At 42.6% G+C, this 26,226-nt stretch overlaps 1 protein-coding gene across 1 annotated transcript in view; it reads left to right on the plus strand.

The window, feature by feature from the left end:
- LOC111078978 (S phase cyclin A-associated protein in the endoplasmic reticulum) overlaps positions 1-24,419 on the plus strand; it is a 31,497-nt gene extending 7,078 nt beyond the window's left edge. The window contains exons 6-11 of the mRNA XM_022373962.2: positions 218-357; positions 19,727-19,872; positions 19,959-20,051; positions 20,406-20,497; positions 23,860-24,186; positions 24,261-24,419. Coding sequence (XP_022229654.2) covers positions 218-357; positions 19,727-19,872; positions 19,959-20,051; positions 20,406-20,497; positions 23,860-24,186; positions 24,261-24,419 — 957 coding nt within the window. The remainder of the gene's footprint in view (positions 1-217; positions 358-19,726; positions 19,873-19,958; positions 20,052-20,405; positions 20,498-23,859; positions 24,187-24,260) is intronic.
- Positions 24,420-26,226: the final 1,807 nt, after the last annotated feature.

Genomic DNA, 26,226 nt, shown 5'->3' on the forward strand with positions numbered 1-26,226 from the left:
GTCAATTAATTTAAACACGAAACGAGAGATTTCACTTGACATCCACCAGGCAGGCGCTTCTGCTGCTCTTCCTCCTCCTCCTCCACCTCCTACCCTTTCTACACCATTTTCGATACAAGCGAAAAAAGCATGCAACAATTGTGTACTCGAATTTATTTTTAATTTGTTCGAATCTCTCTGATTTTCTTTTCGATTTTCGTTCGCTCTTGTTCCGCAGTTTCCCGAAGAAAAATCACCACAACATCCGGTTGAGTTATCCACCGAGCTAATGATGGCCTGCACGGAGGCGCTCTCCTCGAACTACATAAAGAAGGACACCCACCCCAAAGTGCCGGAACGCCTACCGGACCTCATCAAGTGAGTGCAACAACAAAAACAACAACAAAGCAAAACACACACACACAAAACACACGAAAACAGTAAAATTCCCAAACTACAAGTTAACTTCTGGAAAAAGAGGGGAAATTTCACCATTTCGAAAATCCAGTTCGAAAATGTGTACAGGCCAGAAAGGGCCAGCTATACGGGGGTGTGTGTGTGCCATAGTGCCATCCCACTCTACCACTCTCACTTGCCTTCCAGTGTGTGTGAGGGGCGTGTCACAGCTGCTGTGCGAGTGGGATGGCATACGCAGACACACACACACACACACGCACACATAAAGACCACTCTGTCGCAGCGCAGCGAGCTGCTCTGCCGCCTCCCTTTGCGTTTAGCCGCAACGTTAATCGTTGTCGCTACGTCAAACGTAACGGCCAGGAAAGTCGCACCAAAAAGGGATATATACTCCGTAGGATACACACACATATAGAGGATATATGGCTGTGTAGCTGTAACGATTGTTGTTGTGCCTTTCAACACTCTGAAACACTTTTTATGGGGCCTGGCCTGCTGCTGCTGCTGCTTTTTGTTGGCTTTAATTTCAAAATGAAACTTTAATATCGAATTCTCAGTTATTTCTTTGGCGTTGGTTTCCTCTCAATATACAAAATATTTCTGGAGAGGGTATTATGGTTTTGGGGAGATTTTGGCGCATGTCTGTCTGTTCGTTTCAATTAAAACGGCTTCAAAAATTTTTAAGTTATGCCTTGGCACTTATTTTTGATTTACACAGAATATAAGTGGAAAACCTAAAGAATAGAGCACTACTAAACCGTAAACAAAATTAGTCTACGAATAAACTTGAATAAATAAATTCAAATTAATAATAAAATATAACGAAAATGCAAACAACAAATTATTCATAAAGAAATAATTTTCCTAAGCTGAGAATAATCTCATTAAATTTTACAAATTATAGTTATAGTTATTTCTGCTATATTTCATTTACATAAATCTGACCACTTTATCGAGTATAACAATAGGAATTATATATCTCTTCTGCAGTACTCATTTCTGTGCTTATTCTATATCTTCTATATCATAGTCTTCTCTATATTCTCTTTTGAATCTTCTGGGCCATAGATTATATCTTCAAAGGGTATCCCTATGTTTTACTTTCCATTCTGCAGCACATCCCTTCTTGTTTTTCTTTAATTTGCGCTCATTTTAGTGTGGAAAAGTTTTAATCGAATTGTTGTTATTGCAGTCCCTAGTCCCCCCCCACCCACTAGAATCTCCTCCTTTGTAGCAGCCATTTTGTTTATTTTCGTATAAATTGGTTTCTATGTGTGGGTGTCTGTGTGTGTGTGTTTGTGTGTGTGTTCGTTCTCCTTTCATTGTTATATGTATAGAGAAGAAGAAAACTTTGTTGTTATGCATTTTTCAATTGTGAATTGGCTTTTGTTTGTTGTTTGGTTTTTTCGACCATTTTTTGTTGACTTTTTTTCCGCTCTATAAGTGTATGTGTGTCCGAGCCTTTTGTTTATGCTATTGTTGTGTGTTTATGTGTGTGTGTGTGTGTGTGTGTGTGTGAGTTTTTGCCATGGCTCTGACCATTTTTCCTGCCTTTTTCTAGCTTTTCTCTCTGTCGTTGTTTTTCTTTCATTTTTTTGTTGGTTACTTTTTTTGTGTGCCTTTATTCCCTTCTTTTTGTTTTTGTTGTTGTTGGTTACTTTTTTCTCCACTGTTCTTTATCAATTTTCGTTTGTTTATATTTTCAATTTGCTTACAAAGGCTTTTCGTTTATTTTATTAGCCCAGGCCATTGTTGGTTTTTTATATGCGTGTGTGTGTGTGTCTGTATGTGTGTGTGTTCTGTTCTTTACAGCCTTTTGTGGTTCTGCTTCTGCCCACTCACCGCCTTCTCTTTGGTCCTGCTGCTGCCGCTGCTGTTCCTTGTGCCATTTTTCGTGGCGCGCTTTTCGGCGCTCAATTCAATTACAGGAGCACAACACTGCAGCTGTATGGGTGTCTGTATCTGTGCCTGCGTCTGTGTGCATGAGTTTGCAAAATCAAATTTCCTTTTGACTATAATTTTTTGGGGGCGACGGAGGGTCGAAACCACCCCCCACACATTCATCTACCGCCCTCTCTCTCTCTCTCGCTCGCTCGCTCGCTCGCTCTCTGTCTCTGTGGCACCTTCATTTTTTGGCTTTGGTTGAATGAGAAATTCAATTCGCCGCACTTGAATGGTCCGCCATCTTCTCCCTGCTCCCCACCCTCCCCGCTGCCCGCTGCCCACTGCCTGCTCCATTTCCATTTTCTTTTAAGAAGTCTGGCCACATTGGTGAAATGTTTTGTAGCTGGGCTCCATCTCCATCTTCTCTTTCTCTGCCTAATTCAATTGCAGCTTTCTTCTCTTGTTCCCCTTGGTCCCCTTGCTCTACGTGCAGCTTTTTGCGAGATGCATAATTAAATTTTTGTTTACTTTTAATTGGTCAGGTTTCTTGGGCTCCAATGCTCTGGGCTCTGGATAGGGTCCTTCTTGGCAGTTGTTTGCCACTTTTTTGTTTTTCATTTGAATAAAGTTTGGCAGTGCCGAGAAAGATTCCTGTAATCGAATCAAACAGTTGGCAAAGAGGAACTCCTTGGGAACTTCATGTTTTTAGGACAAAAGGTATTGCTTTATTGTTCAGTTTTAGTTTCTTACCATATTGCATAATGTTGCAGAAACTTTTGAAAGTAAAACTTTTATTTTTCATATTTTTCTGACGTAATTGTTAAGGAATAAATTTTAGGGGCATGAAATATGATAATTCGTCAATTAATGAAGCAAAGTAAGTTTATTTTCTTTACTGGAATCGTTTCAAAAATTTAGTTTTTAAATAAAATATGCTCTGTGCATTTTTAATACAATTTAAATACAATTAATTATTTTAAAACACCTGAAAATTGTCATTTAATCATTTAAATTCCATTATTCTTGTTCTAGAAATTATCAAACAGCATAGACATTTTTCATGGTCTTGGCAATCATTAATCAAATCATTTCACATATAATTCGAAATTCCTTTCACAACCATAATACCCTCAGACCATAACAAATTTGATTTGCTACACTTTTTGCCACCTTCCCCACAGCCGAAACAGATAGGAAGATCCATCTAGGGCTATCTTTTTACAATGTAATTGATTCATAATTAATCAACACAATCATTAGACCCCTCCACTCCATACAAAAAAAATGAGCAGTAAATATATTTTAATCATGATGTGATCATCAATCCCACAAAAAAAAGGCAACGCTGTCCTCCGAGGAGAGGGCGCAATCATAACGATGATTTGGCACGCGATAAAGCAAACACCCCGAAGGAGAACCCAAAACCCAAAACCGAAAACCGAAACCCAAAACCGGAACCCCTTCATTGCCACAACCCCTAAAGTTTCCAGTCATAATGAAATATGCATATTCCACGTTGTATATGGAAAAAGAAATCTAGATATATTTTATCCTGCCGCGTGTTCCTTTTGTTTGTCTGCTGCGCCGCGCCTCCCGTTTGGAAGGATGTCAACGAGGACACCCTGGTGAGGCGGCTGCTGCTACTGTTGTTACTGCTGCTGCATTTACTGCCTGTGTTTTCGTACTCTGTGCCACTGCTGTGCGGCAGTTAATTTAATTACCCTTTAAGTAACCATATCGAATGGCCAATTTGGAGTTATGGCCAAGTGGAAGACTTTGGGGCTTACATATCCTTGGCAGCCACAGCCACATCCCACACCAATCCACATCCACATCCACATCCACATCCTGTTTGTGTGCGTGTGCACTTTACAATTGACAATGTGTGCTTGTGGAGAAAACTTTGGGCTCAATTACGAGGCCACTGTCGAAGGGCCGGCCTACCCACACACGTGTCTGTGGGTTTTATTTCACCATCGACATATAAGTGCAACTATTTAGTCCTTAAAACGGGACAGACAGACAGGCAGCCATCTTCTATCAAGGGCTCCACTGCTGGACGCTCCTATCATCTGGTCAAATGTATTAATTTCATTCTATAGTCTTTGTTGGCTTACGTTCTCTTTCTGCTCGCCTTCACTGCTGCTCTGAAGGATAACTATCTCCTGTGCTGGCTGTAGCCTTGTACTTCTCCCACTGTTCCATCGGTAGTTCTCTCCTGCTGTAGCATTATCTGTTTCTCTGCTGCTCTGCTGCCAGCCCTAGCATTCATTACACAGGCAAATATTAGGAAAAACAACCACAAATAAATTAAATAAATGGAATATTTTTTATAAATTAAAAAGAAAATCTAATATCAAAATACTGATAGTCACTTATCGAGGTACTACAAAAAATTAAATTCGAAATTTAATTTTCAGTTAAATTAGAAATAAAATTTGCAGTTAAATTAGAAATTAAATTTGCAGTTAAATTTGAAATTTAATTTGCAGTTAAATTAATAATAAAATTCAAATTAAATTAAAAATTAAAAAATATTATTTTAAATTCTTTTGCCAATCAGTTGGTAAGAAATTAAGTTTTTTGTGACTCCCTTCGCTTAGCAGCAAAGGATGAGATTTCTGCAGTTTCCTCCGCACTTTGGGTAACATCTAAAGCCGATCTTAAGCCAACCAGAATCACATTCAATAATGCCCATTGTATACCTTCCAATGTTCTTTCAGTGTATTCCTATTCCCTATTTAGGTCTCCCATCCTTTTTGCTCATTCCCTTGTCCCTTTGTTGTTTGTTTTTCTCCTTTTATTTTTTCTGTGCAGCATTTAATATCCGATTTCAGTTTTTCCCCCGCCACTTTTCCTCCTACTGTTTGCTCCTTTTCCCTGCTTTCTGTTGATTCTTTTCCACAAAGGACTGAGCGGCATTGAGGGAATACGGCTACGGCTATGGATGGACTCTGTCTCTTGTGTTTGAGGCTTTTGTTGTTTGGTTGGAGAAAAGTTTCCTATTTGCTTAGTGCGACGCTCCTTTTGTTTAACCCCCCCACCCCCACCCCTCAGCCAACGCCGTTCAACGTTCAAAATCAAAATATTGACTCTTAACGGTGTGTTTTTATTGATCTTATAGCAACGGCAACGGCAACAGCAACAGCAACAGCGAGCCACCCCTCCCTGCTGCAGCAGGTCAGCCTCGAATTTTCCCCATTTAGTTTTTCCGTTTTTCCCTATCGCCGCCATGAGGGACAACAACCACCTGCAGTCCTTTGCATGTCATAATTGAATTCAAATCACAAAACTGTCACACAACTAATCAGAGTTGTCATTTCCCTGCGAGTAAGAAGGTCCTGCAGTCAACTGGAGCTTCAGTTTTCGTTTCGTTTTGCAGTTTTCGTTGCTCATCTGTTCGTTCGTTCGTTCGTTCGTTTCGACATTCAAACTGTCAAAAAGTCAGCATCAATTACAGTTACAAAGACATCATAGCACAGACCCAGCCCCAGCCCCAGTCCATGCACACACAGGATTTGGTTTGGGCACACTGAGAGTGCTGGCAGGGTAAGGGAGCGGGTGGTAATTGTAGCGCTGTAGGCCTGTAGAGGGAGGTGTACCTATGGACAGGACAAGGGTCAGAGTGGTAGCCTCAAAAGAAGTGTAGCCCAAAACTTCGCTGTAGATTTGCATCAAAATGCATTTGGCCCTGTATAGGGCAAGATTTTTTTTGAACAAAAAAAAAAAACCAGACTTTGCGAGGAGAGAACGATAAGTTTTTGGAGCATAGAAAATGTAAGAGGCTGTAAAGTTATTTTGGATAACACATATAATAATATCTAAGAGCAAACAGATGACGTCAGCTCAGCGGCAGAAGTGCGAAAGCTCCGATCGCTGTTGAAGAAAGAGAATGAGAGTAAGCTGAAGTGAGTAAACAGAAGAGAGTAAGCTGCAGAGAGCAAACAGAAGCAGCGCAGCTAGAGCGCAGCGACGGCACGACCAAGCACTAGATTGCATTCGGCTGCTGTAGCCGAGCGACGTTTACCGAGTGAGTGACACTGCCCGAGCCTACTCTTTCTTGTGATTGCTGTCTAAACTGTTGGGCAAACCCTCTGCGAACATAAACCGAAGAGGGTCATATGCAAAAGTCTGACATATGCGCTGACATTTTGCATGCAAAAAGGCGCAGCAGCAGCATCAACAGCAACAGCTCTATCTCTCTCTCTCTGTCTATCCCTCCCACCCTCTCAGTCAGTCCCTTGTTTCTGGATGAGCTGCATGTCAAAAGTTTGATGAGTGCCTGTCCAGGCATTGCCGCATGTCAAAGACCAAAACGGGAGATGGGACATGGGACTGGGTACTGGGACGGCTTTTGGCTATTGAATTACCTACAACAGGCTCGAGGCTGAGGCATTCGTTTGAGTGCATTCGCTTTGATTTTTGCCTTGTTGGTCTCTTTTTCTTTTTTCTATTTGTTTTTTTTTTTTGGGTACACTAGCTCTCTAGGGGAATATTAAGGGAGGGGGGGAGCGACAACCAACCAACCACCCACCAAGATGAAGTTCTGTGTGGGTTGTAGGCGAAGGCGACATATGTAAAATGTGTAAAGTGCAGTGCCAGTTACAGTTAATTTAATGCTCGTCAGAGAGACACAAAAACAGACAGAGCGAGAGAGAGAATTACGAGTGATAATGCACCACCAGCCTACCCACCCTCCCTATAAGGTCCGTCCTCGTCCTCCCCCAATGTTTTCGTTGTTTTTAGTTAATGCGCATCGCTGGCACAACCAACTGACGCATCTCACTCAATCAAATGGCAATTGTGAGGGCTTAACACGGTGCCTGCCGCAGGCAAAGGCGATTCCAAGCAGCCAAACAGCAACCCTCCTCGCATTATAGTTATATTCGTACAGTAGATAGTCAGTCAGTCAGTCAGTCGGTCGGTCGCATCCCCCCGCTCAAGTCCGATCTAGAACTGGTGCAAATTAACACGCTAAGCACTTGAATCCGGCCAAATGTGGCATGAGTAATGCCCTCAAGTGGCATCGCGTCGCATCGCATCGTTCCAACAGATGGCGCACATTACAAGCCACTAATCCACTCCACCCCCAAGCACTGAGCCAGCCGCCGCCTGCCTATAAATGGTTGTAAAAATTTACGATGCAAACTAAAAATCTTTTGCGAAAAGTAGTAATAGCACGAGTGAGTATTCCTTGAAAAATGGCTGGCGCACCATAGTAAAGGTCATTTAGCACTAAAGGCAACGAAAAAAAAAAAAAAAAAAGGAAATGGAAATGGAAAAAGGAAAGTCGTCTCTCTCCCATGGTTATGGCTATTCAATGGGCAGGGCAGGGTAAGGGCAGGGCAGGGCAGGGCTATTGCTATTTCTACTATATGATGGGGCGCCACATTTATGATTGGACAACGACTTTCCATAAATTCTAATTTGATTTTGCCACTAAAGTGCCATAAGAACGCAATTTGGTTGGGCCACACACACAAACACAAACACACATGCATACACACACAAACACACACTCACACATATGGCAGGGCATGGCATGGGAAATATGGGGGGAACCTTTACTTGGGGCATAATTTTTTACGATGCTCGTTCGGCGACATTTTCATTCGTTCGCCATTTTCCATTTTCCACTTTTTCGCCCCACACACATACACACACATGCACACATACACGTATCCCACAAAGAAAGCCAAATCACAGGCGCCCATTTTCAGTGCGCCTTCTGACTTAGCCTCCACAATCGTAGAGGTCCTCTACTCGTACACGAGGGGGTATATGGACTTTTCTGTGGGAATAGATATGCTAAAAACTAAAAAGTGGTGACTACAGAATATGAAGAGCGATAAAGGTGACCCCAAATTATATTCTTTATATCCAAAATAAATCCTTCCTATGTACGATCTTTTTAACTGGGTATTTTAAGGTATTCTTTCCTACTAATCTGATTGAGTGATACACCAAATAAATTGCTCATATTCCTCCGTAACATTCTTCACCTTCTGCAACTAATATTTCTGCTTTATTTGGTGACCCCGTTCTGCACTTTGAACCCACCAAAAAGTGTATTGAAATCTTCGTTTTGTTTCCGTTTTCTTCTGCTCGTTTTAATGCCATTTTTTGTGTACGCCAAGGATATTGCTCCTTCCTCCCGTGTGTTTCGTTTCGCTGTATGTTTTGTGCCATACTGGCTTTTGTTGTTGTTGCTCTTGTTGCTATTTTATTTTATTATATGCACTTTTCTTTTACAAAATGGCGGCAAACGTCGCCTCACGGTTCTGTTCAGGGTCTCAGTGCCGGGATTTTCAGGAGTTTTTGTGAGTAGTGGAACAGGGGAGAGAACATCGTTATGGTTGCGGTTATTTGGCGCCATGTTTTTGCCCCATGCCATTGGGGGAAGGTCCTGTTGTTGCTGCTGCTCCATCTTCGCGCCTCGTTTGAGTTTTACGAGCGGCTTTACTTTCTCGCAGCTATTTTGGCTTTCTTGCTCTCTCTCTCTCGCTCTGTGGCTTTTTAACAGCCTCGAAAAGGTTGCCCGGGGAGTCAGTCCGGCCAAAGTCCCAGCCGTCAGCGCTGGCAGTTCTAGCCCCCCCACGTGTGTTGTCCATTTGTGTTGTTAAATTTCCACCCAATCCACCGTTCCCCCAGGATGGAGCAGCATCTGCGAGTACTACGTACATTTCTGCCTTGTGGTTTTCTGTATTTTTTTTTTGCTGTATTTGCTGTGACAGGCCCCATATGGAAAGCAGTCGGTCGGCGGGCAAAAACTGCTGAAATTTTATTTTCAACGCGCGTGTCGTAATTGAAGACGCACCAAAACTCTTTCGCCACCCCTACCCCTGTACCCCTGTCTGTCAAAATAAATATATATGTATATATATAAAATATATCAGAGCAAACGTTTACCCCGTTGTCTGTCTGTCTGTCTGTCTGTCTGGTGTGTGGTGTCTGTCGCTCTGTCCTTTGTTTTGGGGTAAATGGAAAACGCTTTGGGTGGCGTGGCGTGGCGTTCGTTACTAAGAAAACACAGGAGGAGACACAAGACACAAGAAAAATGGGTAATGGTATGGGGGGGTATATGGTATATGGTATTCCTGTATAGATAGATGGATGGATGGATGGCTGACGTGTTGATGAATTTTCATTTTAAAAACTTCTCTCTCTCTCTATTTCTCTGTCTCTGTAGACAGGATTGGAGATTATATATCCCATGTGTGATTGCCACATCCGTGTTTGTCTTTGCTTTATGGCCTACCGCATGGGCATATCTATGTCTAGAATTTACTTGAATTTCAGTTGGATATATTTTTGCGTATATTTCGCTAAAGGGGAAATACTTGTATTTATTTTTATTTTTTATTTTTTGCACACTTTATCTGGGCACACTTGACAGCTCGATCTCGGCACTTGCCACGGCCACGGCCACTCCTTAAGGCCCTCAAGCCCTCTCGCGTAACCCCTCGTGAGTGAGTTTAATGTGAGTTTAATCAATGATGCATATTCGTATAAAAAAATAAAAAATATAAAAAACAAAAGTGAGCAACAACCCCGGCAGCCTGGAGGCACAGTCTGGCACTGTGTTGTGCCTCTTCCCCCTTTGGAAACGAACTGACAACCAAATGTCTTAATTTATTCATAACTTTTTATACATGTTTATTAGACTGTACAGCGTACCGGGGGGCGGTTGGGTTGGGCTGGGTTGGCTAGAGGTTACCGGGTATTGTATGCCCAATGCAACCCCTCGCTCTATCCCTGCTTCCACTCATCCCCCCCCCGACCCGTTTGCCATGCTAAGCAATTTCCATGTTTTGATTTATGAATGATAATGCGCTGTGACACATCCCGAAACGAATACGAAACGAAACCGAGACCGAACAGAACTCAACCGAAATGAACCGCGTACACAGCGTACAGCAGGAACAGGATAATCCAGGCGGGGACTTGATTTTGGCATATGTCTGCATTGCGTTTAATTTGCATTAATGGGCGTGGTAATGGGCCGAAGGTTCTGGCCACTGAATTTTGGCCGCTTCAATGAGGCGCAACCTAATAAAAAGTTTAACAGATTTACAAAAAAAAAAAAAAATCCACCGTAGATGTCGTAACCCCTAGAGCAACTGTCGCTAAAAAAAAAAAAGGGTATTCGGCTGTGGGCGTGCCACTAGGCTATAAGTCAATAACTAATTCGAATTGGCAGTAACCTTCGTTAAAGGGGGCAGTGGCGTAAGGGCAGAGGGTAACCGAATCGGACAAAAAATTAGAGGGGATTTTGCAGAACTGAATTGATATGCATAATGGATATATTCGTTGGATTGCTCAATAATCTTTGACAGCTACTCAATGCAGACATTGATGCCAGTGATGGAAGCGCACAAATTTAATATTTTTAGAATTTATATACCAAATATAAGCAAAATAGAGTAAGGAATATATTTAGAACTAAACATTTATGGATTTAGATAAAAGGGGATAATGAATGGAAAAGTAAATCCAACCAGAAGCAACAATTATAATCAAATATGTTTCAGAAACAGCAGAAATGCTTCGTAGATTTTCGCTAAGTTTTTCTTGATCTCAAGTGGAATTTCACTCTATATATACTCTATATATACCCTATATATACCCTTTTAGCATTATGGATGGTCGAGAGCCATTTCATTGCATTCCACCATCTTTATGCCGCGGCATCTTTCCCGCTCATTTATTACACGCATTGCTCTCTGCTTAAGTTTTCATGGAGCTTCTTTCTGATAAGCGGCCAGCCCCTGCCCCTGCCCATTCCCATTCCCATTCCCCACTCGGTTTGGCTTGGGGTCTCGCCTTTTTGCCACTTTGCGCATTATTTATGATGAGCACAAAAGGCCGATACACACACACACACACAAACACACACACTCAAGAGTACCTACAGATACTCACGGATACGCGTGCATGGAGGGAATGGAATGGAATGGAATCCTTTCGCTGCGGTTTTTCGCTATGCGCTGGGGCTTGATCTCTGCCTTGCGGTTTGCGGTATATTCCGCGGCGCCTCTCTCTCTCTCTCTCGCTATCTGTCTCTCCCGTACGCCCTGGCGCTACATCTTTCTCCCGCCCTGTCACTCTTTCTCGCCCTTCCACTTTCGGGGGACACTGCGTGAAAATCAATTTACGTCAATGTCTGGGACCCGAGACCAACCCCATCCCCATACCCATCCACAATCCCACATCCACAACTGAATCATCATCGTCATGGACTGAGCTGAGGAGCGACTGTCGCGAGGTAAATGAATTAAAATCGCTGTTGTTGCTGCTTATACGATACGTAAAAATTCATTTGCATTCATCGAAAAATTAAACAAGAAGGAAATTTTAAGGTGGCTATGTGTTCTGACTAAAAGATGCCCTTTAATTTGGGCATCATCTGATAATCTCTATTTCAATGATAACTGGAGAAAAATGCAAGAATATCAAATGTGCAGCTATGGAAAGATTTTCAATCTATAGGAAAATAAATACTTGCAAAGATAATTCTTTATTTTGTTGTAATGCAACCTCGATCGTGTTGAATTTTTCAGCATCGTTTGTATATCTCTAGGATTTTTTATTATAAATAAAAAATATGTAATTTGGTGCTGTTTTCCTTGTCAGCTCTTACCCAAAACAAATACACCCTTTTTTCCACTACCCTTACAGGGTACACAAGAGCTGAATCCGAAATTAATTACGATCTCAACTGGAACTCTTATCAGTCCAAGGTGCGGCCCCGGGGCACACAGCTGCCCGATTCCCTCACTCCTTCACAACCCTCTGCACTACCCTCTGCACTCCCCTCTGCACAACTCTCTGCACTCCCCTCTGCAGTCTCCTCGCCGCTTGTCATTTGATTTGTGTTTCGGTTATTTCATTTTTTAGTTTTCTGTTTTTTAAATTTAACGCTTAATTACAATAAAACACATACAAATTAGTTACATTTTTACGCGAAAATTTTCAAGAGTTTTGCGCCGCGTGACAGCTGTGCAACCGACCACCAAAAGTGGGCTGCGGTGGAGTGCAATGGACAGGGCGTGACCGTATCTGAGGTCCTGTCGAGCCGCACGGCATTGTGTCCCCCGGGCATGACCAATCGAGTTGAATTGGCGGCTGCAAATAAATATTGAAAAACTATAAAAAATAAATGTAAGCCAAAAACAAAAATTGGAAAGTGAACTTTAGGCTGTGAGGCTGGACCTAGGGAAATTTTAGTTTTTTTTTAGGGTTTGGAATAGTGAATACTCTGTAGATGATTTTTAGCTGGAGTTTGAACGATAACTAATGCATAATCCATGGGATATATTGTGATATACTCGTATTAATAATAAATAAATCTCTAAAAAATGTTTACCTGACGGTAAGAACAGCCAACAAGAATCCAAATCGTTCAAGATTTTGTTTACCATCACTTTTAATTAGCAAATATATCCTGTACTACGTGTGTTCCTCATATGCCTCTTCCCTAAACCGTCACAAAACCTACTAAAATTCGAATATGCCCTGTCAAAGCACACACAATAACCTTCTGTCCACATCCATGCAGTGGTCCTGCAGGGCCATACCATAACCAAATCGAAGCCTCAACCAAAACATTTACAAATGCAATTAAAGCATTAAAGTCCAACCGTCAGAGGAAACCATAAATCCAATCAAAATCTAGGGGTGTTCCCATTGACCATTTCGTTTTGCTGAACAACAAAAAGTCCAAGAAAAACAAAAAAAAAAAACTGCACCCGAATGCGGTCAAATTCAATTTCGATTTCAATTTCTATATCAATTTGGAATTGCAGTTGGCTGGCAGTTGCCTTGGAGAGAGTCCCTCCAGAGTCTATAATTGATGGCCAGAGAGAGAGCGAAAGAGAGCAACAAAAGGATAAGTCTAAGTAAGTGGGTTATTAGCACCGCAGGATGTCCCAAGTGGCAAAAGGACACAGACCAGAGCAGACCGACCGACCGACCGGGAGGACCGCCTGCCAGGCGAAAAGCAATCCAAAAGGGACCCTTGCTGGGCATTAGAGAGTCACGTACGCGATTCAATAAGGATGTTGTGTTCCCGTCGAATGTGCAGGAGGCGTTTCATATTAGTAATGTAAACATCCTCCTCCTGCAGGAGTGCAGAGGGGGGGCGGTGCAGATTACAGCAATTGAAATTCATAAGAGGGCATATTACTGCATAGGTCTAAGCTCCATTAGCGCCCACCCCCTGAATTGAGAGAACTCTCCGTGGAGAATCTGTACAGCATGACGGATTGTCTTAGTTGTGCCAGAGATTTATACGGGAGCTCCCCACTCCCACTCCCTGTGTCCGGTGACAGCAGCTGCTGTACGTGCTGCCCTAATAAACCCAATAATTATGATGATAAAATGATGATGATGATGTCACACTGGCTGTTAATGATAACGATGGCACTGCTGCTGTACCCAATGATAATGTTACTTAACTCCACATGCCAACATTTTTCACTCGAGTCGAAACATTAAAAGTTCCATGGCACGGGGCACGGGGCACCCTCCCTGGTTTTTGCCTGTTGTCTCTCCCTTTAGGGCCATAAAGGAAGCAGTCGAAAAACTTGCAGCATGAAATTATTTTACACGCGGTCTAATGCATAAACATGGCCAACAAAGTTGGCTCATGCCTGGCCTCGCCTCGCCCCGTCAGCACCAGGTGTGCTCATCATCACTCCCCATACCTTATAGCCAATACCCTACCCTATAACCTATTCAAGCTGCATTCCAGTCGAGTGTGCTGCTGCCACTGCCACTGCCACTTGTGGGCAATCAGTGCGCTCTCGACTCTTGGATTGGACTACCCTTAAAAATCCACAGCGACTCGACTCGAATCGACTCGCATTGCATTGTTTTGACATGACACCACGGGTGAGCCGTAGAGAGGGTACACTGGGCAGAGGGTAGGAGCTGACACTTTTTGCAGCCCTCCTCAGGCCAAAAAGAAACAGTTGCTCTTAATCAAGTGCTGACAACCAGCAGAGAAAACAATTTCCAATTGCATTTTAATCAACTTTCCATTCCTGTGTCTCCGCTCGTGCTAGGGTGGGGGGGAGATACAAGGCCCAACCCCTGTTTCCCCTTTTTGTAGATATTTTATTCCTGGTTTAGTTTTCACATTTAACACCTTTCTGCCTGTCTGTGTGCCGCTTGTTTTGCTTTCCCTGCGCTACAATCGAAATCTCCTAATGTTGTTTTAGGCCCACCGCAAGGCTGCCAGGCAGCAGGGCAGCAGAGCTCTGAAATCCGTTCAGGTTTCTATGCTGCTGCCGTATTTGCCATATGAATGGGTTGCTGAATGCCAGCTGGCATTTTTCCAGCCTCCATCTCAGCGCTCAGCGCTCAGCCTCAGTTGTTGACTTTACTTTGATTGAATGAATTTGAATTTTTTGATGCATTTCAATGATTTTGTCGTGTTGAAATTGAATTACTGCTGGCGAAAGCTGCTAAGCAGATTTTATGTTGAGAAAACACACACATAAAATGTTGGGGTTAAATGGTGTCCACACAGGACAGGGCTACGGAGTTGCTTAGAGATTAATTTTGCTGGGAAAATGAGTTTCCTTTTAGCAAAATTTTTGTAAATATTCTTTGGAGAGAGTTTTAGCTGGCATCTAACTAACTGAATAATTTCCAGTCAGTAACTTGGCAGATTTGACCGTTAAAGTAGCCATTACTATAGCTAAAGCTATTGCTTTATCCATACTACCTACATATATCTATTGATACTCTTTTTTTGATCTATCATTTGCTTTATTTGCAATGAATTACATTAAGGCGCCATAGCAACTCCGCCTGCCCAAATGTCCCTTTATTGCCTGCAGCGCAATTCTGATTCCCTTCCCCGAAATTCTGACTGCCAATAAGCCTCAATCATTCGCCCATTTTCTTGTCGTTAGTGTTCATATGTCGCCTGTTTGGGTGTATCATCGTACCTTTGTTCCTGTCCTGTTCTGCCTGCCATCCCCTTTCCCTGCCTTTCCTTTCCCTGCCTTTCCTTTCCGTGTGTGATGCAGAGACAACCCGCACTTGTTAAGCGCCTGAAGCGGTCAAAGGCAAACCGAAATGCCGCTTCCTCCAAAACGGGGTAAATCAGGGACCGGACAGACAGACAGACAAAAGCAGAACCCAAGCAGTACTCGAAGCAGTACACGAAGCAGTACTCGAAGCAGTACTCGAAGCAGTACACGAAGCAGTACTCGAAGCAGTAGCAGAAGCAGAACCAGAACCATGCCATGTGTCATATCATTTGAAAACGATTTAAATTCATGAACCCTCCTCCTGCAGGATATATACTTAGTGTACTCCACCTCCTGGTAGCTGGACTCGCTGGCTCGAGTAATCAACAGCCAAATGACATTTCATTTGCTCTCGTGGCAAGGTGTTTCATTTCACATATCAACAGGACGGCACACAGGACATGGAACAGTTGTAGCTTGCAGCTTGTAGCTTGTAGCTGGAGATGGGTCCAGAGATGAACGGCAGGGAGCGAGGGAGGGTGGGGAGCTTAGTGTCCTGTTTAACCTCTGCCGTGGCATCAACATTAACATGTCCTGGGCTGTCTCCGGGGCCGTGTCCATGTCCATGTCCGTGTCCGTGTCCCTGCCGCTGCCAGCGTTGGCCGTGTCGTCATTGTCAACGTAAATCTGTTTTGATTTTAATCCTGCTTATGCGAGGCGAACCCGAAATGCATGCCATTGGTCCTTGAGTTGATGCTGCCTGCCTGCCTGGCTGCCTCTCTCTCCCTCTCTCTCTCTCTCTCTCGCTGTGGCTGTGTCTCTCTATTGTTGTTCAGCGAACTGTGCTCCTTGTTGTCGGAACACACGCAAATCCGCTGATGTCTCGATGTGGCTCCTGTTCTTGTTCCTGTTCGTGTGTGCCGTGTCCCAGCATCCTGATTATGCGCCTTAAGTGCCGAAATCAATGCACACAAATGCCCAAATTACAAGCACAGTAAAAGGACATTTTGCTGCAGCACTGCAAGGGTCTGCCAAAAGTGGTGGATTTTCTATTTTTTTTTTTTGGTGCTTTTTTCTTCCTTCTAGCAATTGTTACTATTTTGTTTATTAAACAATTGTGTGAAGCAGTGGATGCTGCGCCCCAGGACGAGGACGAGTTAAGTAGCGTGTGCATTTGACACTTGTTAAAATATTTGCGCCTGCCTCAAACACACACCCAACACACACACACGCAGCACAGCACACACAGCACAGCTCGAACAGCAGTCCACTCGAGGGAGGTCCTTTGGGGGGTAGAATGTTGCAACTGTCGCGTATTTAGCGAACGTGTTTTCACAACTAACAAGGATGTTAATTCTGCTTCTGCTCCTTTTTTTTATTTTGCGTCCTTATTTTTATTTCCAGCTTGCCACCAAATGCCTTTTCACACCCAGAAAACCTCGTCCACGTCTGCATTTTATTATGCCCTGTGAAAGAGAGACAGAGTATTTCTGATTCTGTTGAGAAGTTTGCCACGGGGCACAGAAAATAAATTAAAATTAAATTAATTAAATGATTCACACTGGACCTATGGATATTAATGCGATCTAAGTGAAGTCAGCTTTGGCAGTCACGAGATATTTTTTAACCAAAATTCTCCAAGTTATTTCCATATAATTGTACATAAATTAATTCAAATTCAATCGAAATTAGACCACTAATATCTACTACACCTTACACCACTTTACACACTTTACTTTACACATTTACACCATACACTAATATTTGTCCACCACACATCATGAGTTAGCGTAGAAAAAATCATTTAAATATCAATGCTACTTTGTAGGAAATTCTTTCTTTATTTTTGTAGACGATCTAACATCAGTCCCTGTATCCCTGTATTTTCATAGCTGCTGCAACAATATAATCAGCATCAGAATGAGCGCATTTTTGGTCTTATATGTTAGCTAGAATCAAGCATTCTGTAAGGGTATCTACAGCTCCGGCTCTTGGCCATATATCATGTGCTGTTTTATTTTTATTTCGTCGCCATCGTTGCTGCTGCTACTGCTGCTGCTGCTTTTGGCTGCTGTTTATTTTACGGCAGTGACGATTATGTCCCAAGCCCGGACCAGGGTTCCCGGACAGCAGCGGCCGTCGTCTGGTGGGGAGTGAGCGAGGGAAACCTCAGCCACATCCGATACGCTCGCCGGCCGGGGTGTTGGCCATTTTGTGTTTGGATTGATGCGACCAACGAACTAAATACTTGGCACAAGCGTCCTGCGTCCTGCCACAGAGCCAGAGCCGCAGAGCCAGGACACATGACAAACGATGACAGTTCACAGGGCGGGGGGCAGGAGCAGGAAAAACACACACACACACACACACAGCGAGAGATGTGGACAGGACAGCGCAGAGTGTGTGCTGGTGGGGGGTGGTTGGGGTAAAAGCATCCTTCATGGCGTTGCTAGCTTTGGTGCTTGTTGGTTTAAGAAAATTATTAAGGATATTTTTGTGGTGCTGATGAGTTTGCCGAGTACTTTTTGTCCTTCCCCGAGTTTTGACCAACCAGGAGAGCAAACATCATGTGGGTTCGCTGCTCTGCTCAGCGCTGCTCTGCTCTCCCTGTGTCCTGCGTCCTGTGTGCGCCGCTAAGTGTCCTGTGTGCGATGTGGAGCACAAATAGCAAAACAGGAAGCTCAAGTATGTTTACAGTTGACAACGCCAGAAATGCCAGAGTCGGAGTCGGAGTACGAGTACGAGTACGAGGTTGTGGGTCGGGGCTCGGTGCTCGGGGTTGCGACTCATCCGGGCAAAGGCACGTAGTCCTTCCCGGGCTTTGTTTGTCCTGCTCCCATGTGTGATATGGCAGTCTCACTCTGCTCTACTCTTCAGCATGTCCTGTCCTGTCCTGTCCTGTGTGTGTCCTCTCTCTATGTGTGTGTGTGTGTGTGTGTGTGTGTGTGTGTCTGCGTTTGAGTAATGGACGCTTTTATTTGTGAACAGGACTTTTGGCTGTGTCAAAAGGGGTCAAAATGGATTTTTCGGCCATATAAAAATTTTTGCTCTGCTCTTGTTTGCTTTTCGACGCTTGCTGCTCTGCTCCTCGCCTGCGAGGGAGCTCCCCTGGTCGCCCCTGGCATTGTCCTGGCATATCAATCACTCATTTCAAGAGATCCCCGTATATGTTTATGGGACTCCACTTAAATAGCAGAAATCTGTATGCCATTCATTTATATTGTAAACATTGATGGCCATGGACTCCTTCATTTATTATGATAAATCACACACGAATGGAGACCTCTCTCTGGGAGGGAGAGAGCTGAGCGGAGCGTAGCATTATTTGTGCTCCATTTGTGTGTGTGTGTGTGTGTGTGTGTGTGTGATATTTTTAGTGTTTGTAATCAGAATTCGCTTAATTGAAATCAAAACATTTTCAAATATATTTGCACAACAAATTTCCCCCACACACACACACACAATCTCCCTCTCTCTCTCGCCCTCTCCCTCTCTCTCTCTCTCTCTCGCAGTTGAAAGAAATCGAAAGGCCACAAGGACTCTTGAAGCTGAAAACAAAAAGCTCTTCAATGCATGCCATGTCACAGTTCTCTCGCATTCGAAAGCTTCTTTTTATCCCATTTCACATTCACATTCAAAATTCTCTCATTTTAAATCACATTGCTCTGTCATTAGGGGAGGGGTGTGGTGGCAGGGAGGGGCATTTGCCCATTCGTATTTGCTTACAAACATTTAGCAGCATTTTATGAACGAATGAAAAATCTTTTGCTAATCGGTTTTTAATGCTAGACGCGTGCTCCTGATTAGCATATGAAAGAATTATATAGCCATTGTCGGGGCTTTCAATCGGCCCGGCCTTCCTTCTCGTGTGCACATAGAACAAATGTGCAAAGATTTTCCAGTGTGTATTTTTATGGCTTTCGGATTGAGTTGTGCAAAATGTTGGGAGGAATATTAATTAGTTTGCCTCAAAAAAAAAAAAGTTATATTATTATTATTAAATTTTATATTATTAAATTTTGTATAATTGAATTTTGTATTATTGAATTTTATATTATTAAATTTTATATTATTCAATTTTATAATATTAAATTTTGTATTGTTGAATTTTATATTATTAAATTTTATATTATTAAATTTTATAATATTAAATTTTGTATTATTCAAATTTATAATAATCAATTTTATATTATTAAATTTTATAATATTAAGTTTTATACTATTCAATTTTATAATATTAAATGTTGTATTATTAAATTTGTGGAAATAATTTTCCATATTTTGAGAGTATTATTGAAAATTGCTCCAGGAACAAATAAAATATATTTATTTTTAGTTTAGGATTCTTTTTACTTATAATTCTGAAAGATTATTTGAATATTCCTTAGCTGCTTTAGCTGCCCAAAAGTCTAAAAACTGCTGGTGATTTCTCTAACAATCTCTAACATTTTTTGTATTCCCTGCAGCTATGCGGTGATCACCGGCCTCATCGACATCCTGTCGCGTCGCAATCAGAAGGTGCGTGAGTCCATCGAACAGAATCACGGCGTCATGCTGAACCTGTTGACCTCGATCGGCTTCATCAGTCGTTTCATTGATTTCTGTCAGCCGGGTGAGTCATGCACAGCAGTTAGTTCGCACCTGGTTGGATGGATGGTAAATAACTCAACTCCCAATCTGGTTCCTTCCTTTATGCAGGTCCGGCCGATCCCACACGTCTGCTGAGTGCCGCCAGGAGCACGGAACTCTTCGGCACAGTGGCCATGCTCAGTGGCAGCGTTGTGCCAATTGGTAAGATTCCAACACCACCACCACCAAACAGTAGCTCGAACGGAAGGGCTCTCTGGCCTGCGCGCACCAAAGTGCTAATTACATTTCAATGCACTTTACACGGACACAACAACAACAACAACGACAACGACAACAACAAGCCCCCCGTAACGTGATGTCCAGGCCGGAGCGGAAATTAGTTTTGATTTTGCTGCTCGTTTGCTGGGAAACTCTAATGTTTTATGAGGGAATATCCGCCCGCTATCTCTGCTCATCCCCAGCCACTTTTCTTTAACAATTTTTTTCCACATTTTGTTGTTGTTGTTGTTGCTGTTGGATTTTGTTTGAAATGTTTTCGTTTTCTCATTTTTGCAGGTGATTGCATTCCATCGCGCACGACCGCCCTGGCGGCAGCAACGTTTAATCTTTACGTGTCCCTGGCCGCACTGGATGTGCACACTTTTCAGGTGAGTCGAGAGTCGAGAGTCGTTTACCTTTCCACCCGTCCAGCAACAGCATCGAAGCATCGTAGCTGGCGTTGCAGTTGGAGGACTTTGAACGGCAAACGTCGAACTGCGGAGTACGCAGTACGAGCGTCGCACGCCGTCGTTTAAACAAATCAAAAAGTCAGTCAGCCCTTAACCCAAAGCGGCCCGCCCTGCCGGCACAGTGGTGCGAGTATATATGTTTTTAGGAATTACATTTTTTGCATTGCTATAGATTTTGCAATAAGAAAAGAAGATTGAAATTAATAGAGGCAAAATAACTCATAATTCGATGCTTGGGATTAAAGATTAAAATTTCTAGTGGGGGAAAATAACTCATAATTTGATGCGATGCTTAGGATGTGTAGACTATTCGGAAAGTATAAAAATAGATTTGAATAATATTTTCAGTGATTCAATTCATGGCTTATTTATTTATTTCTTTTTACATTCATGATGCAACAACTTTATATACAAAACCCATCGTGAATATTTTTTCAAAAGAAGTATAATTAATTTTAATTATAATTTATTAATTATAATTAATTAATATTAAATGGAAATTTCCAACATGAGAGCCTGACTAGAGTCAGAGTTTATTTTTTTAAAGATTTTTTTCCATATAGAAAAAAGTGCATCATGCTCCCTCCTCCTTTTGCTTCAGCTTACCCTCTCATTCTCTTCGTTAAACCTGCTTGAATTATCAGTTCTATTTTGTCTTTAATCTTTTTATTATAGTATAATCTTTGATTGAATTTATTGTATAGACATTTCTGCCTATGCCCGAACCACTGTGCCCGCTGTCTGCGCCTTGTGTCTTTCCTGCTCAAGCAGCGAAGCGCAGCGAAAATTTCATTAGAATTTTTTTCCTTTTCGTTTTTTTTATTTTTTCTGCCGTTGGAGCAGTTGCTGTTGTTGCTATTGTTGTTGTTGTTGGAGCGGCGTTGTGTGTGCGTTTTGGCTTTTCTTTGCTTTGCACTTGTAAACTTTGTCGAACGTGAAATCGCCCGTCGAAAATTGAGAAAACCCAAGAACAAAAGTTAGTGCAGACGTTTAAAACTTTTGCGATTGCTGATGCTGCTGCTTGGGAAATTTCACCAGAGTGATTTGCATATCGCCAAATGTCGTGACAGCCACGAGAATAGTATATTTTGTGTGTGGTGGTTTTTGTGGGGGGGTTAAGAGACGACACACACACACACAGAGAGAGAGAGAGATGCATATACGAGTCAGGCAGAGTGACATTTGCTTAACAGACAACACAGCGCCAAATGACAAACAGAACATGAGGCAAACGCCATTGAACCGCGATGACATTTGGCTCTGTACCTGTGAAAAGTCATGGGGAATTGTACAAGAGGCAGTGGCGGCGGTACTCTCTGGATAGAGGGCCATGATAAAATAGAAGATGGGTGGCAATACGCAAATATTTTGACACTTTACTTTGGGCAAATGTCAGTCAGAGCCACAGCAACAGCCACAGCTACACAGCTACACAGCTACAGCTGCTGCTGCTGCTGTGTCACCGATTGCCGAGTGTCGTCTTGGCCCTCCCCCCGTTCCTGAAATATTTATGGCTGCTGGCAGCCACAGGAGCTGCTGCTGCTGCTGCTGCTGAAGAGTCTGCCTGATTTGTCCTGGCAGCCAAAAACCGCGCAAATGAAACGGAATATCGAAGTGGGAGAGTCATAGAGAATCTCTCAGACAGGCATCGCATCCCATTGCATCGCATCCACCCACCCAATCCATCTGTCATCTGCATTTCATTTCCTGTGTTTTGCGTTGTGTGTGTTCTGCGTAGTGTGTGTGTGTGTGTGTGTTTGTTGCACGTGTCAATATTTAGCCGTGCAGCCTGCCCAAGTCTACGCACTTGACAAACTAATTTGTTAGACAAACTTTGCCGCAAAACTCAGGCTCTGTATATATCTCTCTCCCTCTACCCTCCCCCCATGGCTCATACAGACAACCCAACCCCACCCCACCCCAATTGCATCTGGGATTAGTGGGTTGAACAGTTCTATTTGTTTTAAATTACCACAAAAATAGATAAAGGTTTTCTTCCAACAACGAGGGGAGTTTGGTTTGCTTCGGTTTGGTTTGTTTTTTAACTCTGCTGCTGCTGCTGCTGCTGCTGGCACAACTTTTGGCAAATAATTTGATTTGGTTTTAATCAGCAAACTCAATTTTCGAGTGCCGCCGCTGCTCTTCGCTGAGCCGCCGCCGCCGCCGCTTCTTCTGCTGCTGCTTCTGCTGCGGCTGCTTGTTTTTGCGTAAATATTGACTTTGTAAAATGAAATTTTCAAGTTTAACCCAAGCCAATCCCAGGCCACGCAATTTTCATTGCTTTTTGATGCCTCTCACTTGTTGGCAGTTCACGGGGTATGTTATGCCGGCAGAGGTGTGTGCGACAGGCACAAAAATTCAACACAAAATCTTTAAATTTTGATTGAATAGGTTCAATGGTGGGGATTGGTATATAAATCGATCTGCTGAAATAATAATAGAAATAATATTTCTAGTGCTACAAGAACTCCTGCTGATATTTCAATATTTTTGTATATAATAAATGTGGATATAAGCTGATTCAGAGCTGGGAAAGTTGGCCTAAAATTTCGTTAAGAACAGATCAAATGAATTTTATTTAAAGAGCTAATTTCGGATATAAATAAATGTAGCACCATTATCTACCGACCTATAGAAAATCTGCTTTCATTTTGAAATAAATTCCCAAATATTTTCCTCTTAGCTCTCAGAGATCACATATATTTTTAATGGATGTGCCATAGTCTTCATAGCCCAGTACCATTTTTTTTTTGCTCTATTGGCCGGCTTGAAAATCCTTGCTCGCTCATATCCTGCCAGAACGGGCGTTGTTCTAGCCAGCCAGGCATGTCAATTGTTTGGCTAAATATTTGCTTAGTGCTCGTACAAGTTGCCAGTTTCAGTTGTTGAGTTGCGATGAGTTTTTGGTGTGGGTTTGGGCTTGGGCTTGGGTTTTGGGATTGGTTTGGCCTGGTCTGGCAGGGCAAACAAATTAGAAGCGTCCTCTTGCTGTCCTCTCATTCCTTTATGCAAATAAATGTACATACATACAGATATAAATATATATATGGTGGATGGATGGATAGCAATAAACCATCGAGTCAAGAGTCCGGACAGGAGTCGAAACGGACGTGCTGGCCCCTTCATATCCTGCCCTAAACAAGTGCCACTCTTTGATATTTGCTTTGACTTAATTAAAACATTTGCACAGTGATTTTTTTGTTGTTTGTTGTTGTCCATCCTCCCCTTCAATTGTGTTGCCAATTAAATGTGTTTTTCTTTTCTTTTCGTTGTGCCCACAGGAGGCTCTATCGGTGGAGGGTCCTTTGTCGCTGAAGCTGCTGGATGTGATGATGATAATATTGGACAATTGTGTTCTAAACACTCCGTGGCTGAAGACCAGCGAACGGACAACAATGCTAATTGATTTGATTGCCTCGCTGGCCTTCTTCACGGTGAACAATCGTCGGCACCAGGACCTCCTGATATCCGAGCCGTATTCGCCCATCTTCAAGCATCTGGCCAAGCTCTCCACGCAGTTTAATCCAGTGATTTATCCATTTCTGGTCACCGCCAGCTTCAATAATACAGCAGCCCGAGCGCTCATTGGCAAGGACTTTGATTTGCAAGTAAGTTTAGCCCCCCACCCCCAACTATTTCCTGGCTCTTTACTTCTATGTGTGTGGGGCTCTATTTTTGGCAGTTCGTGGATGAGTACAGCAGATCGGATGTGGCCCAGCGCAATCGCTTGATCAAGCTTATACACAGTCGGAACAAGGAGAAGGAGAAGGAGAAGGAGAAGGAGAAAGTCAATCCAGTGCTTGGCTACAGCAATTCACAGCTGCCGTTCAAAGGAGGTTAAGTCTGTGCCCGTCGCTCCCTCAATCTCTCTCACTATATGTCCTATACACACACATATATATATATATATAGACTATCCTTACTCATTCTCAAGCATTGCCCATGGGAGCAACGTGATATTATTTTCATAGAAAATGAAAACAAAATACAAAAAAAACAAAAAGGAAAAAAGGAAAACAACTCGAAACATTCGCAAAGAGATGGAATGGAACACACGGAAGGAAAACAACACAAGGAATACTTAAAAATTGAGATCACAAAATATTCTAAATATAATTTATATAATCTTAAACTAAATTAACTAATAAATCATTCACTCAACTCATCTCGCACACTCACACATTCGCATACACACAACATTCACAAAACAAAATGGAAACTCGCCTAAATATATATATATATACGATATATGATATATGATATATTCATTGTAGTTTATAGGATGCTCACTGCTAAGTATTAACACTTCTCACCACATCATACCACAACACCCCACCTTAACCTGTCGCTTGTAACAGAAAGAAATCTCCCAAAATTCTCAGCTATCAAATTAATCGACACATGCATACTGCACACACACACGCTTGAAATGGCATCTAAAAGAAGACAAAACTATTATCAACCTAATGTATTTTTTATATACATCAACATTTTGTGGAAAAACAATTCCAGTACTTAATCATAAATCATATAAATGGAATAAACAAGTGAACAAATCCAATGCAAATTTAGTTGAGAATGGTGCAGGAAAGTTATTGCGTCCAAGAAGTTAAAATCAAGTTGGGTAAGTGCTGCTAAATGGACTAAAGTTAATCTGCACTAAATAATTTCCATCACAAAACGAGAGGCAAATGATAATGTAGGGGTAGGTCTAAGGATAAACTGCAGTGTAATGGGACACTGAACCAAGATAAAGGGATTAAAGGCATTGATTTTTCTTTTTAGTAAATAAAGGTATGCAGAGAAGAGTTTTCTCCAGCGAAACAATAAAGTCAGCCAGGTACTCATTTGAACATTACGCTGCAGAGTAACTCTCATACAGATAGCTCTCCTTTCTTGTGGAGTTGCCCACTTAGTTATAGAGCAAATATTACCACCCATTGCTCCACACCTTCTAGACCTGCTTCCCCATTAAATGTCCTCCGCCCTCGCTACACCGCCTATGACATTTGATTGTCTTTCCATCGGCACTTAGAGGCATTCCTTAATTCAGATAAAGAACATGTAATATTTTATAATCTCTGAGAAATGTTCCCAGTTCCCGGTTCCACCTTTCAGTGTTTTTTTTTGTTTCTCTCTTACGTTTGAAGTGCTGCAAACAATGGAGCCAGACACAGGGAAACGGAGACCTGGCAATTTCTTTGCCTGCCGCCCAGCCAAAACTCAAATTAAAAACGACAAAAATAATGTGCCTTAATCATTTGTGGGCGTGTTCCAGTGGGGTGAGGGGCGAGGGAGGTGGGAGGCTGACAAACAGCGTGATGGAGAACCGAAAACAAAAGCAAAACTCATCAGTGACGGCATCGTCGAGACCGAGACAGAACAGAGACATCGCCGAGCGTCTTTTGTCCTGCCCAACGGGAGCGGAGCGGAGCGGAGCAGTGGTCGTGGTGGTGGGCGTGGACGTGGACCTGGGCATGTGTCGGGCTCTGTCCATTGTCTCGATTGTCCTCGTCGTTGCACCTAGCCTCAGTATTATGTATGTCACACGATGTGGCACAGAACAGCAGCAACGACAACATCTAATTTCTTTGGACATTGTACGTGTGGGTTTTTTAATGCTGCCATATGCACAACCCCTGGCCTGG

This window comes from Drosophila obscura, unplaced genomic scaffold (assembly GCF_018151105.1).
Source record: "Drosophila obscura isolate BZ-5 IFL unplaced genomic scaffold, ASM1815110v1 contig_37, whole genome shotgun sequence".
NCBI lineage: Eukaryota > Metazoa > Arthropoda > Insecta > Diptera > Drosophilidae > Drosophila > Drosophila obscura.